This window comes from Pleurodeles waltl, chromosome 6 (genome assembly GCF_031143425.1).
Source record: "Pleurodeles waltl isolate 20211129_DDA chromosome 6, aPleWal1.hap1.20221129, whole genome shotgun sequence".
Classification (NCBI taxonomy): Eukaryota; Metazoa; Chordata; class Amphibia; order Caudata; family Salamandridae; genus Pleurodeles; species Pleurodeles waltl.
Window position 1 is genome coordinate 749,518,249 of NC_090445.1, and position 16,364 is coordinate 749,534,612.

Sequence of the window (16,364 nt, forward strand, 5' to 3'; positions counted from 1 at the left end):
TAGATCACTAACAGCAAAACCCTTTCTCTACTAAGGTAATATGTGAGATTCCATGTATCAAAATGCCTGCCTATAGGCTTTAGCACAGTGTAATAACAATACATCCTTAAAAGCTGATTGTCTTTAACACATTCTTACAGATCAAAGCTTCTATATCCACAGTTTGTCACATGGGGAAACCAACACTAAAGGCTTTGCCTACTACAATAATCTGTAAGATTCTATGTAACAAAATACCAGTCTACAGGCTTTAATATAGAGTGATAACAATCCACAATTAAATGCCTATTGAATTTAACATATGATTTCGAAAGTAAATATGTCAGGCCTAATGCCTTTATCTTAACATTTGCTAATAAACAAACCAGGTCTATATCCATGATCATTGGCCTGCCACCACAACCGGTGCAGTCCTGCTGTATCTAATATAAGTTTGGCCTAGTCAAATCCTGTACTAATAAGGGAACCAACATTTCGGTGGAGCTTAAGTCCCTCTATCAGCTGTACTCTGAAAGTGTTTTTTGCTGATCACAAAAGCTACACTGTCAAGCCAGACCGAAAAATCCTTGTAGGTTAGTGTAGCCCTGGGCACCCCATGCTGTTCTCAAAGGCAAAACTACACTGTGAAGTCTAAAGTTAATGATCGAAGGGGATGGTGCTGGCATTGTAATACATTCCTCAAGACCGTCCTCCTCCCATCTGTGTTGCTGCCAGAGAAAAACAAACACTGTAAATTATCTTGTAATCTTGTACCTAAAACACTTTAACAGTATTACAATGCCATGTGTGTGCCCCCGAAAGCTAAAACTCAGCATCCACACTGCCGCTGACTGAGACAGCTGCATAAATAAACAAAATAATCACAACTTTGTGGAGGGGAAGCACTTTTTCTGTGGATGCACAAAACCTCTGTCCACTCAAAACATGTACTCCTGGCTATTAATGTGTGACAACTATCCTGTTTTTGAGCACAGTTGTACTGCTACTCCTGCACTGTCCTTGCCTGCTCCAAATGTCTTAGAGTTCTGTGCAGTCAGTTTGTGTTGGTTGTTGATCATGATACATGTCTGTTTGTGTACCCACTATCTTCTATAAATAAAGGTTCTTTTGTAACAGGAGTCTAGTGGACTGTCATTCTTCTTTCACACCTACACTTGCAACAATTGTGAAAGAGGGCAGAGGCTGATCAAAGTTTCCCTGCATCTCATGTCTATTCATTTTGCAATTCCTGTTTGGTTGCTTCCTGTGTTTGTCTGTTGCAAGGTTAGTGAATCTTAAAATACTGATGGGGTACACACTTGCTCGCCTGTTCCTATACTTATGGAAGTGCGCCTGTTTTTTGTTTTGGTTCTATTGACTTGGCCCTATGTGACATTGCCATTCTGTAATCTATGTCAGAGACATACCATCATTTTGGATTGGGACCTTCTATGTGACGTGCTCATTGCGTAACCTACGCCAGCGACATACTGATATTTTATTTTGTGTGCAATTAATAGTCAACAGCGCAGCACCCTGCTACACTAGAAGTTAATTCAATACTACAACTTTTTGTTGTAATCAAACGTTATGAACTATATATTGTTGCACATGTGCATACTACATGAAGTTTTGAGTTAAGTTACTAGGTAATTTGTTATATCTATCAAGCTAATAGAGCAAGTTCCTGACAGCAGTGACTACTTTATTTATTTTATCCGTTAGACAATGGTGTCTACTTTCTTTGTGCTAAGTTTTTTATTTTACTTTTATACATTCTTCCTTTAGTATATATTAACAATTTACAATTTCAAGTATAGTACCCCCACCATCTTTCTTACCTTTTCCTGGTGAGCCTCTAATTTGTTGGGAAATATGCAAAGCTGTGTTTCTTGCCTAAGTGGAGGTATTAGAAGGTGGGGCACTTGTCCAGCAGAAAGAAAAATAAATTTGTTAGGGCATTGCTTAGGCAGATTTAGCTTGAAAGAACTTATGAATTTGCCTTCATTAAATTGACCAAGAAATGTTCATACATTATAGAAAGAAAAACATTTTAGTTAAGAAATGCTACAATTTATTCACAAAAGCAAGGCATTGATGAGTTGCTTGGAGAATATGTTTCGGCCATAAGTTCGCTAGCATTCTTGAGTGACTTAGAACACATCCACTTTAAATAAGACTTAAGTAATCTGTCTTAAGTAATCAGATTTTGATGATAACCAACTACAAAAAAAGTTAAAAGTTTGTTAAAGAAATTAGCTAAGATTCGCAATTTCAAAGTAAAATATTTCAAAAGAAAAATGCCAGTGATAAGAATAAGAAATGTAATGGCACCTGCAAAGGGAAAAATTAAACACATTTTGCTTGTTGCAGATGTGGTAGTATAAATCACATTTAGGCAATTGAAAAGTTTTCCTGCCTTAGGTAAGATTTGTTCCAAGAGTTAAAAAAAAAAAAAAAGGCCACTTCGCTAGAATATGCAGAAGTACTGAATATAAAAAATATTTTTTTGTGACAGTTGAAGATGACAATACATCATGTTTCTGTCATGACCCTGGTATTGTATTGAGTGTGGGTGATGGGAATGGTATGGTATGCAAGAGTAATAGTTTTATCTCTTGCATCTTTAAAATGGATGATAAACCTGTTTCCATTTTTGTTGAATCATGCGCTAGGTTCGCCGTATTATGCAAGGAAGTGTTCTAACAAAACCAGTTTAATAGAAAATGGTATGCACCTGATGTTGATCCTGTTGGCTACACTGAACACAAAATTAAACTAATTGGGTATTTCTGATCTAATATGACATCTTCAGCTAGACACACTAGGGGGAAAGTATACGTCTCTTAGAAAGGACAGTTATTAGTAGGTAGGCCTCATTAGGAGAAGATGGGAATCAAACTTGATCCTGGAGATGATCCTCCTGTGTTTAAAGTTACCTCTGCTAAAACCGATAATGTCAATCATGAGTCAACATCACTCAAGGAGTCTGGATATGTTGGTATGTTTCTTCTTTAAAGGAGAAATGTAGTTCTGTTTTTGTGGGCAAGTTAAAGGACTATCAGAGTTTTGAACACAAAATATTTCTAAATGAAAACTCTGTTCCAGTCAGACACTAAGTAAAGAATATTCAGCAAACATATTGAAGCAAATGAAAGGGAAATGTGGGTGATCTGGTAACTAAAGGGATAATAGAGCCACTGAATCTTCTCCATGGGTTTCTCCTTTGATGATCTTGGTCAATATCCCGTGGGAGTTAACGTTATGCAGAGATCTCTGTAGTTTAATTAGGAAATCTGGGTAGACTTACATGACGGGGTATCTGTTTTTTCCACTTTATAATTTGCGAGCTCATACCGACAGATTGTTTTGGATGACAATCCAAGTATTTGTCAACAGTTGTCACTCCAAAGCTGAAGCTTTGTTATCATAGAATGCCTGTTATCCTTGCTAGTGTGGTTTCCAATTTTCAAAGGTTAATGAAAAAAAACCTTATAGGTAATTCCTAGATTGGTTGCTTTTCAAGACAACATTTTAGTCTTTGTTAGAAGTGTCAGGGAACGTGACCAGAATTAATACAGGGAACTGGATGCACTGTCGTAGAAGGGTCTCACTCTGAAGCTAAGCTCAGGAAACAGGAGGTAGAATACCTAGGACATTCTGTTTTAGGAGTGCAGTCGCTATGTATAAATACAAGATGAATAAAAACCAATGAATAGCAAGTGAACGTTCACAGTAGTGTTAAAAGAAGGTGACTGGGTAAGATTGGAGAAAATTTCTGACTCTGATAAAGTCACTGCTTTATGGACTGATCCTGTCCAAGTTGTTGAAGTCTTTAAAAATGCAGCTAAGGTAAGAAGTGGTGCTGTATGGAATTTCAGTAGAGTTGCTCTGAGTCATGATCGCGGTGTGGAGAGGTTGGGTTTTCTAATGGCAGGTTTGATGATAAAAATGTATGTTAGACTTTTCAGGAAGAAGAGAAAGAAGTAGGCAACCTGGATCTGTTTAGGACTCAGTTGTTCCTAATATGAGCGTTAGCACTTAGGAGGTTGTAGCATTGCTGATCAATGGTGTAGCTCATATTCCTGGAGCCATAATGACAGAGTGTAAGATTCGCAAGCTATCTTCTAAAATGAGACTGTGTAATGTGATATGTTATATACTTTATTAAGCTTCTGTTTACTCTATATTTTCTTTTTTTCCGTTTTTTCTTATGGAGGGAAGGTGTGTGGCAACTGTACTGTTGTTGAGCGCAGTTGTACTGTTGCTCGTGTGCATTCCCTTCCTTTTCCGTATGGTAGAATGTGGACCTTAGCTTTCTGTATGGTGAGAGTCAGTTTGCGCTGACTGCTGTTCACGATGGGGCATCTGTATTTGTCCCCACTATGTTCTATATTTAAAGGTTCATTTCAGAACTGGAGTCTAGTGGGCCATAATTCTTCTTACATGCAACAGGTGGAGCTAAAACCCTTCTCTGTAGTAATCCGGAAAATTTGTTTTTAGGTTAAACAAATTAGATCTTGTGTCAGCTATTCTTTCAAGCAAGAACTAAACAGGGAGAAAGCTCTTTGTTCTTTCTAGGATAGAGAAATGATGAAAGGAAGACAAAATGCAGATGTAAAGTAAAAAGAAAGAATTGACTAGGATGGCAGTTTTGACGAAGTTTAAGGGATGTTCAAACAATAACACTCTTAATAAACATCATCGCACATATCTCTTCAAATTCCTTCCACATCTGTACAGATTGATTTAAGGAGTTTTTTTAAAGTGATAATTTATCAATTTTCAGTGGGAAAAAGTTTAATGTCAAAGCACATCTCTCATTTGTTTAGTCCCACTTTCTTTGGAGTTGTTTGCTTCTCCTCTGAGTTCTCTACTCTCCAGGCCCCCCAGCACATTCCCTTTAGAGAACAAAGGAAGCTCAGCCTCTCTACACTGGGACCAAACTAATTTCAATTTAATCTCTTGAATGGATAAGGAATAACAATGAGGAGAGATGATGGTGTGATTCCTGCACACTGTTGGAACAAGAAAACAAGGCAGAGTGTGGTGAGAGTGAGAGAGACCTCCTTTCAGCGGGACACGAGCAGTTAATGATCAATGAAAGTCAAAAATGGCATTCACAGTTTTAATATATTTTAATATTTTCCCCAAGACAAAAATTTACAAAGAATGTTAATTGAAATTAGGATGGGAGACTGTTCAATATTAAAAATAATGTTTTTAGTGGTTCAGCCAAGGAATGTTTGCTTTGATTGGCTTCACAGTAGAGATAAGAAAATATTGTGTGTTTTCCTCCATAATCATTGAAGACCGCTGTCATGATTTCATCCGGAGTAGAGCAATGAAAGGAGTCCAAGCTTCCTTCAAGAGGAAATTAAGAGTAGTGCAGAGGGGAGAGAGGCCAGAACTGCGTGGCTTCTTCCAAAGTACATCCCGAGCTTTGAATCACTCTCCAGTCTGTCTGAACATTAGAAAGGAATCATTGATTTTAAGTTAGTGTTGTTAGGCTACTTGGCTGTGTTTGATATTCTAGATCACAATATCCTTGTGAGTGACTTGGAACAACAGGTAGGTCTATCCCAGGTTCAATGGCTTGATTTAAATCCTTCCTTGTTGATACAAGCATTTGGTCAGGTGTGGATTGCGTGGCAGCTATGTAGATTGAGTCAGTATGTGAGGTCTGCACGAGTTCCCTTTAACCCATGTACATATATAGTGACATTTCACAATCTTTTGAGGGTACAGGATGTAGGCTTCCACATCTAGGCCAACAGCTTGTTGCATCCTTCCCGGGGGTAGGATTAAGGAGAAGGGAACAGCAGGACGAGAAGGAAGGTGCTGCTTGAGTTTGTTTTGAAAAGGTACATGCTATGATTTTTCTCTTTTCCAGTTAAATTTTAGTAACCTAAAGGGAAGTTATGGCTCTATAAGGAAATATGTAATTCCACATTATTTTATATATATGAAAAACATTTTATTTTGTAGGTAGATTCAGCTGGAAGTGATTATAAAATATAAAGAAATCAGAGACATAGTTAACACAGTGAGAAAACCAAAAATAATGATAACTGTTTAGTTGCAAAGAAATTACTTCAAAAGGTTATAAATATGATAAAGGTAAGTGGTAATACAGCGCATTGGTCATCATGAGGGGTAGCTATTGTTTATTAAGGCAAACTCAGAAGTGATAAAATAAGGAGCACTATATATATTAAAGGTAGACGGGGGATTGTGGAAGTTATGGAGGATGTTGTGCCCCTGACCTCAGCAGTATACTGCAGCTCAAGCGAGGATGATGGAATACCTGCTTTAGAATTTGCTTTAGAAATTACCAGTTACCCAGAGCCATATCTTATTTAAAGCTTTCAATTTAATAGGTTACAAATATTTAGAAAGGGCTGTAATAGTCACAGTGCTGAAATGGCAACCCAACACTGAAACAAATACGATTGTACTGAGGCAGTTAAAAAAAGACTTTAATTTAGTGAACCCCTGGAGAAGGAACTATCTTAACAATATATGTTTTACCTTTCATTCCATTAGGCATAGGTTTCATTTTTTTGAGATCCTATCTCACCAATTAGTGAAATTAGAACATTGCAATGTTGTCTAGAATGATTTCAGATTGTAGCCAATCCCATCTTCCGTTTCAAAAGGAACAAAATTGGCTAAGATGGGGATTTGATAATATACTATTGAGAGACCAGGAATCTCTGTATTTCTTGTCTACACCAGTGGCGGCCAGCAGCTTTAGGAGGGAGGGGGGCGGGCGGGAAGCACACGCACACTCATTCTTTCACACAAGCATGCACATCCATTAACAACACTCATAACATTAAAAAATGCACACACGCACCAAACATTCATTTTAAAAGATCACACACACATACACTCGTACTTTCACGCACGCACACACATCCATTAACAACACTCATACCATTCAAACATGCATGCACGCACGCACCAAATATTCATTTTAAAAGATCACACACACACACTCATTCTTTCACACACGCACGCACCCACATCTATGAACACTCCTAGCATTCAAACATGCACGCACGCACCAAACATTCATTTTAAAAGATCACACACACACCCACAACCCCCCCCACACACACACACACATACCTTCAGCCTCAGAGGTCCCAGGAGGGTTGGGAATGCTGCCTTCACTCATTGGTTGACATTAGGTCAGCCAATGATGGAAAGCAGCAGTTCCAGCCTCGTCACAGAGTGGGATGGGGTCAGTGAGACTGCTGACCCCTCCCCACTCTGACAAAGTGTCACTGATTGACACTCGCCCTGGGCGCTTCAGGGCTTAAACCCCTTGTCACCCAGGGGAGGGCCTTGAGGCACCTTTGCTGAGCCGAGGAGGTCACGCCCATAGAAGCTGTGACTTCCTCTGCCCAGCAAAGCTCAGCTCAGGCAACCAGGAGTCTGCGCAAATCGTGCATGTCTGCTCCTGGCTGCCTGACCTGAACACGAAGAGTGCCTGTCAGGCTGACCTGTGTTCAGCCTGAGAGACACTCTCCATGAGGGGCAAAAGGTGGGGGGTGGCCACCCTAAAGGACGGGCCACACCTGGTCTACACACACAGTATGTTTTCTCAACAATCTACAAATGAAAGGGTAGCGTAGCCTTAACCTCCTTCTATTATGGGACATCTTTAAAGCTTATCAAGAAAGATTCCCGGAATAAATTGCGTGAAGCTGAAAATGCTAGAAGAAAAATTAAAGCTGTTCAGGGGAGGGGTAAGAGATGTATAGAAGATCAGGCAGTAAGCGAGTCAAGCTTATACCTCCTTAAAACAGAAGCTGTTTTAAAGGAATTTAATAATACAAAAGCATTTATTATTATAACATGATTATTTATGCAATATTACTTTGGGCCACACGAATCACAACACTAGGACCCACAGTTAAGTAGGATATCATTGAAATTATTATTTATTCCGATATAGAAAGGATACAAACAGACAGGGTAATTATTGAACTAAATAAAAATGCCTCTACCCTAGCACTCATATGCCAAACTGAATACATCCATACATATATGCAATGATTGTGTTACCAAAGAGGGTCAAATATTTGTAAGAAGTGGCTTTGTTGGCTTTGGGAAGCCTCCACTCAGCTTAAGAAGTGGCTACCACTAGGTCTGGTGGGCTAGCAAACTGGGTTAAACTGAAACATTAATTAGCTGTTTGTAGGCCTCTTCTGTTGGCAGTTCTGAAGTTGCATTGCTCCTAAATAACACTGTTATGTAATACCAGGAAAGAGGTCTGTGGGCTTTTGGCTAGTATACACAGTGAAGGAAACAGAATGAGTAAAATAAGGACATGTAAACACAGGGAGAAACAGAAAACACGAGTATGAGACAGGTGAGGAAAAAGTGGGGACGAGAGAAAAAAAATGTCTAGAAAAGGGAAATAAAGAACAGGAGAAGACAGGAAGTGTGTCAGGGACGAAGGGAGCATAGAAGGAAAGAAGAACAGCTGAAACATGAGATGGAAGGGTAAAGGTTTAATGCAAGGGTGAAAGGATCGACAGGTGAAAGAATGAGGATGGAAGAATGGATTGGATGAACGGGTAAAAGGACTGATGAATTAATACGTGAGCACTATTGAAGGGTGGATGGGTAAAAGAATAGGTGGATGGGTGGATGAATGGAAAGAAGAAGGGATGGGCAGATATATGGATGAATAAATGGCTGTAGTTAATGGTGATTACTGATTTGTTCCTGTGGGCATTGGTGGGGGTGTAGGAAAAGGGGATTCCTCTCAGGAGGAATGTATTTGCCTCTGTACGGAAATCAAAATATGTTACAGTAAAATAAATTCGGGCGCATGTTTAAGAGTGCATCCCCGAATACATGTGCAAAACTGGGAATTAACAAAGAATCTACGACATTCAGAGCTTCTTAAAAGTACCCCAGGATAACTTTGTGTTTTACAGAATAATTAGAAATGTAATCAAACATGGGGGTAACCATAGGATTGTAAATTTAGGATTAGTTTGGAATGTTGATTTTTGAGCTTATTTCTCATAAACAAATCTTTTTGTATCAAATCTGAATCATCAGAATTTTTTGGAGTTCTGAAGCACTCACAATTATTTAAATTCAGCACTGTAGATCTGTAGATCAGAGGTTGACATCGCTTTAAAAATAAATAAAGTAATGCTGTAGGGGAAGGCAAGATCCACTGGGCAGTTGTTTGCGCATGTTTAATATAATATTGGTGTGCACTAAAATTGTGTTGCATGTCTTTGTCAACGTCTCTGACAATGCATAGTTTGTGTAATATAAGCATGCATTGTGCAAAATCTACACCTCCATTATACATTGATAGTAAGGCACACTTCTGTCAATCATAACCTATGTAGCATTCAGTATAGGATGTGTTTTTCTGGGCCAAGTTTATGCTGTTCTTCGGAAAAAGCTTTAGGAATTGGCCTTAGATTGTAGAGTTAAACTGAGATCCTTTTATGGTTCACTTTTAGGTGACTTTCGTTGTGTTTTGTTTTCTTAGACATCCTTTGGCCTACAATAAAATATATAGAGTGGGCTTTGGGTCAACTCTTTTTCAAATTATAGATAACTGAGTTCCGTACTCCATATTCGATTGCTTTTCTTGCTATTCTTGTGTTGTTTCCCCTGCCCCTGGAGCATAATTTAGTTATAATGTTAAGTCTTGTACCTTTCCACTGTCAAAGTTCTTTTTGAGCAATCTATATAAGAATGTAAACCCATTGTTCTGGGAAAAGAATTCCGTGTCCATCACAGTTGATCTGTGGGCCATCAGATACGGAGATTTATTCCAATTTTCAACCAGATCCTAAAGCTTTCTATGGAGACATATAGGCCCTCATTCTGACCCTGGCGGTTCCCTACCGCCAGGGCCAACGGGGGCGGGAGCACCGCCGACAGGCCGGCGGTGCTCCCTTGGTCATTCTGACCGCGGCGCTTTGGCCGCGGTCAGAATGGGAAAACCGGCGGTCTCCCGCCGGTTTTCCACTGACCCTTAGAATCCTCCAAGGCGGCGCAGCTCGCTGCGCCGCCGAGGGGATTCTGACCCCCCCTACCGCCATCCTGTTCATGGCGGGAAAGCCGCCATGAACAGGATGGCGGTAGGGGGGGTCGCGGGGCCCCTGGGGGCCCCTGCCGTGCCCATGCCCATGGCATGGGCACGGCAGGGGCCCCCTAATAGGGCCCAACTAGGCTTTTCAGTGTCTGCGATGCAGACACTGAAAAGCGCGACGGGTGCTGCTGCACCCGTCGCACGCCTTCCACTCCGCCGGCTCGATTCCGAGCCGGCTTCCTTGTGGAAGGCGCTTTCCCGCTGGGCCGGCGGGCGATCTGAATCAGATCGCCCGCCGGCCCAGCGGGAAAGTCAGAATACCCCTCGCGGTCAATTGACCGCGGGGCGGTATTCAGGCGGATTCCAACGGGCGGGCGGCAACCGCCGCCCGCCTAGGTCGGAATGACCACCATAGTCACACAATCCAAGTGTGGAATTTAATAGGATGCACAATTAGAGCCAACACGTTTCGTGACAGTCGCTTCTTCAGGGCTACTGAAATAAAGATGAAATGCTCAAAGAAACAATTCCCATTATAATTGTAACCCAGTCAGGAGAGTCATTCAAATGATTGCGAACAATGGTACCCTTCAATCATCAACAGAAGCTGACTAGTGAATTCAGAAACCTAAAACAATGATATGATTATGTTTAAAATCATACAGTATACATATCCTCAAGAACAGCTAAAGAACCCCATGATAAGGGAACTGCTGTGTGATTTTAATCACAATCATATTATTTTATAGAGTTACATGCCAGTTGGGTACCCGCTTCTGGGATGTGCACCAAGCATATTCTGTACATGAATCTCTTTACATTTATGTATATTTTTGTTTTTTACCCTGGTGTTGCTTGTGTGAGGGCCTTGCAGCTACACGCTGCTGTTGCTCACTTCCCTGTCCAGTGAACCCCACCCCACACCTTGTGATGCTTTGTAGTATGCGGCAGGGCTGCCTTGGTAATATAGGCATGCTACAAGCAAACCAAGGTTGATTGTATGTCATGTGAGGGCGTTGAAGAAGCTTGGAAAGAAGGGAGCAAACTGGTCACAGTTGCTTGCTTTTCAAGAGTGTCTGTAGCAGAGGCATTGTTTGTACAGCTATGAAGACTGATTGCAAGAGTAAGCATGTGTGCTGGGATAGTTACAAGGCTTAGCGTAAAATAGGTAGACCAATTATTGATAACTCAGTTTACATATTAACCAGTACTTAATTTACAAAAGAATGAGTGTTGGTGCCCAAAGCTCTGTTCAGCAGCTCTCAGCGCGCACTGAATACCAAGGCTGGTAGTCTTAAAACCACCTCGTGCCTCTTAATTAACTACCAGACATTTCCTGTCCCTTTTTAGGGTCGAGCCTGCGTTGCATGCGCTCGCGCATGCGTATCACAGCGAGACGCTTTAGTGTTTAGAAAAGGGCTCTGAGCCCTGTCGACGTCACGTCAGTGTTTTTCATTGGTTCGTGGGCTTGCCTAATAAAATCTGCTTGCTTTCATTAGTCGAAGGCATGCATACGTCATGCCTTTTCCGGTGGCTAACCCTCTTCGAGCGCATCGACCAAGTACAGAAAACATGCGAGGCTCGCTGTTTTCTGTCCAGCTCGTGGACTACTTTTTCTCTAATTTACTAGCGTGATTTCGCTTGGCACAAGTCGAGCGCTTTACATAGTTAATTGCACTTTTTCAGGTTATGTACATAAATGCTCTTTTGCCGATAGGTGAAAAGTCGGGTTAGAAGTTTACATCGCTATCAGCTCTAACACGAGCAAACGCGAGACCCGTTGCATTGCAAATGCTTGTTTTTACTCTTGCAGGCTCATTGTTTCTTCATTTATGACAGTTTTGGCATCATTCTCTTCCTCCCTCTTTCCAATCAGTGTGTTGTCCTGCTTTTGCCCTCGGTATTGATCTGATGCGGAAAAATAAGAGCTGGTGCCCCTCACCAGCAACCACCAGCTCAAATTAAGCACGGATAGTAACCATTAGGCCGAACATATATATAAAGATGCTAGCTAGGGAATAACCCATGTATTAGGGGCTGTAGGGATGTATGACATAAAATGCATTTTGGGTTTTTCTAATATGCCTTTTATTCTATATAGTGGCTGTTGAGTTTACCAATGTTAATATTAATTACCATCATTATAGTGCAAAACGTTTATGTGATACTGTACATATTAAATAACATTTTATTGTAAAATACCAACAGCTGTGTCTATTACTTTCAGGGAAGGGTTTACGGATATATTTAACCCCCTGCAGATAAAAAGGTTCTTAAATGTAATTCAATACTTTAATTCAGTAGTGCAGTAACACTTCAAAACCTGTTTTTCCTTTTTCACCAAAGAGGAAACTTTTTTCCTATGTTGAAGCCCTTTACCATGCCCCGCTACAAATTGTGAGAGTTTTCCTGACATTCCCTCCCTAGACATGAAATTACTCAGCCCTTGACAGCAATACATTTCCATGTCCAGTGTATAATTAGGCCTTAGAAACTCATAACTTTGTGGGTGTTCAAACACGTCCGAGAACTGTTCCTTGACCTAGAACATCCACTCCCACCCATGGGAGAAGCTGCTATCACACATTCAATTACCAGTGGGTGTGTGTACTTCCATGCATCATTATATGTTTTGAGAATCCGAAGCCTTAATTTACACTTGTAAATCAAGCTCTATGCGCACCTAAATGCAACTTACGTATGTAAATGGTATTGTGAATCGAAAGCATTGTTTTTGAGGGAGTTAATGAGCCTTTCACTTCCCAACCCCTTCTTATCACTGCAGGGGAAGGTAGTTGGCCAACTGCTGACTTCAAATGCAGTGTTTTTAGTTATTATGTTGTCAACACAAGGTTCAAGTCAGTCATGTTCAAATGCGTGGGACTTGAGAATTTAAGTGTCCTGCATGTAACTGTGTGGTTTGAAAAGCTGGTACTTGGTTAGTTGTGTCTTCTGTGCTGGCCTTAACAGTAGAGCATATTCACTGCTTAGGTTGACATTCATGGAATTTAGACCTTCCTTCCTCCTACCTTTCTGAGGAAGTCTTAGAAAGCATCATTGTTTCTGCAGGTGTGTAGTAGGTATGCATTAGGGAGATGTATTTGATAATTGCCTGGCCTATTTAGTGGTATCACTGGCTCCAATTCTATAACCTTGTGCCAACCTATAATAATTTGTGTGGAATAATTTGGTGATATTGAGCAATGCTGCTTTTTTGCCCCCCCCTCCCACCTTCTCTTCTAGTGCTATAAGAGCTCCAAGGAACACTCGCCACAGCTGGATGTGAACCTTCTGGGCTGCAGCGTCATCCACAAGGAGAAGCATGAGAGGAAGAAAGAGCACAAGTTAAAGATCACCCCAACGAACACAGACATGATCGTGCTGGGGATGCAAAGCAAGGACCAGGCAGAGCAATGGTTCAAGGTAAGTCGGCAATTGCAAGCCACTGGGTTCATTTACAATTGATGTGTTTGCCATGATTTCTGCTGGCCCCGGCAATCGATGGGAACAATTCACCATCTGGTTTGTGATTTTGGATTCCTTAGTCTAAATGCTCGCTTGCCGAGGTATGTTTTAACTGTTGCCGGAGGGAGCGGCTATTACCGGCAGCATTAGCATCTGCAGGTGGCAGTTTGCAGTGGTCTAGAATTGAGTGCCTCTCTGGAGGCAAGGACGGTGACAGTTTGATGGCCCATCACCTCTTCTCGGTTTCTGTGTTTTTTTATTGGTGGAACTGACATGCGAGACTGGGCTGACATCAGGACCAGATTGCCCATTTATCCCTTCACCGCTGGGCTGAAGTGATTGGTGTCCTCTTTTTGAGGGCACAAGGCTGCTGCTAACATTTCTGTCAAATTTCCAGCTCTCTTGTGTTAACTGCAGAAGACACAATTGGGGCATCAGGTGAGAGAGGAGAGAGAAATCAGAGTGAGAAGAGAGAGGGGGAAAGAGAGAGTGGGTGGAGAGAGAGAGAGAGAGAAAGAAAATAAATAAATGAGAATGAAGGGTGTAGAGCTGGTTTCAACATATTTGTAATGCTGCTTTTTGTCCCCAGTTCAGCCCTATAGAGCTTGGCTACCAAAGCAGACTGGCTTCAGTCTGCCCATTTCCAGCCCCCTGAAGCCAATGTTTTGGCACAGAAGATGGACCATCGCATTACCTGCCATCTTTCCAGACAAGCATGTAATTTATTTACACAGCGTTGCTGGTCTTACGCCTTAATCATCCTTACGAGTGGTTCACATTCAGTCGATGTGGCACCTTCTATGTGCAGTGACACATTCTAAAGTACAAAAACGCATTCAATGGGGTTAATGTCTACTTCAATTAAATTGCTGCAGGCTCATAAATATACCTTTCTGGTAAACCTGGCTGATCTGTGTTATCTCTGGCTTCTCTGGTCTGTCCCACCACCTGAGTAGTGGACTGTCTACAAGAAGCTGCTCATACAGATGTGCATATTCATCCTTTCCCCGACAGCAGTGGTGGCCACAATTATCCCATCCATGGAGTTGTGTGTTTCTTGAAGGGCAGGTCCAGCCTAGGGTTGTCACAGACAGGTTGTGGTTACCACTTTCCTGTGAGGGGGGTACAATAGACTCTGGACCTGGGGTGGTGCTGTGGGACGGGCAGCAAGTGTGCTTGCCATGGTTCTGGCAGTCTGGATAGATGGAGGCCAGGACTCAGAAAGTTGAGGTTGCTGCGGTTCCAGCAGCCACAGAGGGGGGACAGCTTTTCCAGACAGTGCTATAATTCTGGCATCCCTTGTGTGGCTAAGGCTCTAGCAGGTGGGAAGAGGGCAAAAAAAGCTGTCTCTCAAGACCTCACTCTGGCATCGGGAACAGAGGCTACAATTTTCACAAAGCGGCTTTGCACAAATAGATTTGTATATTTTTTGTGTTTACTAATAAACGTCTTTCCTTTCTCTAGAGCCTGTCAGGCTTTACAAACTACCTCTTCTGACTTCACCCAATCTCCTGATGGTTTCAGCTGCTTGTGTTTCCTATTTCACTGAAGTCTCGAAGGTTTTACTAAAGGCTAACATGGGTGAGAAATCATCTCTCCGTTCATCCCCACATACTCTCTATCATGGGCTTGTTATTTTCCTGTGCTCCCTCCGATTGCAGTTCTGGACTTAGACTTCCCTTTGAAAGATCACATAGTGGTCAGGAGGACCCAAGGCAGGACGGTAGTAGTTTCTGCGTTCAAGAGAAGTCCAGAGAATAGAGCTGATCCGTTTTTTAATTTTGGTCTACACGCTTAGCGCTGCTACCCCTAGTCCCTTAGTGGGTGTGCAATTGGCATTTATCACAATATCATGCATGCAACATAATAAATGCTAGGACAACATTTTGTGGGTATAATATGTCGCAAGTTTATTATTTACACAGGTTGGGTTAGCTTACGGGCGATCCCGGTGTCAGCGATGAGTTTCTTAAACATTGGCCGACACCCATCCTGAGAAAGCTAGAGCTGTTCCATCTGGTGTTCTCTGCACCAGCACGCTTAGCATCTTACAGCTCGTTCCTTTATTGTGGTTTACCACTTTATCAATTTGTCATGCTCCTGACAAGTCAGAGCAAGACCCAGGCCAGTCTCCACAGTTGCTCAGGATTCCAACTGTCCCTTGCGGGATTAAGGAGCGCCGTCACGTCATCCCAGGCCCCGCCGTAAAAGGCTCCAAGTAGCCTGAGGAATAGCTTTTTGCTCCAGGAATCACCATCTGGAGGCCTTTTAATCATTTATAAGCTTTAGGATCGCCCTGTAACTCCACTTTGCGACACTTCTTGATGTTCCTGTTGAGAAATTCATGTTGTAAACACCTCTTTCACATATGTAATCACCTCTTCATCTCTGAATGCATGAGCTTGTTTGCCCTGTCGTAGGGGTGGGTGGGAGGTTGCTCGCCTTTCGCCAAAAGAGGCCCAGCCCTGGGAGGTCACCCCTTAAATGGACCTCCTGGCCTCACTCCTCCCTCCTCGCACCTTTTGGGGCCATAAACCGGGGGTGGACCACCCTCCCTAGTACGGAGGCCCCCCCTGGCCAATTTTCCCTCTAACAGGGGAGCGACGCTAAGAAGCTGTCCCCTTTATTGTCGCCCTACGTGCGACGTGGCCAGCCACATAGCGCTGCTACCCCTAGTCCCTTAGTGGGTGTGCAATTGGCATTTATCACAATATCATGCATGCAACATAATAAATGCTAGGACAACATTTTGTGGGTATAATATGTCGCAAGTTTATTATTTACACAGGTTGGGTTAGCTTACGGGCGATCCCGGTGTCAGCGATGAGTTTCTTAAACC

General features: G+C 42.0%; 1 protein-coding gene across 2 annotated transcripts in view; it reads left to right on the top strand.

Annotated features, from left to right (window-relative positions):
• AFAP1L2 (actin filament associated protein 1 like 2) overlaps positions 1 to 16,364 on the top strand; it is a 478,342-nt gene that overhangs the window by 393,172 nt on the left and 68,806 nt on the right. For both annotated transcript variants that reach the window (XM_069239306.1, XM_069239307.1), the window contains exon 7: positions 13,304 to 13,483. In XM_069239306.1, coding sequence (XP_069095407.1) covers positions 13,304 to 13,483 — 180 coding nt within the window. The remainder of the gene's footprint in view (positions 1 to 13,303; positions 13,484 to 16,364) is intronic.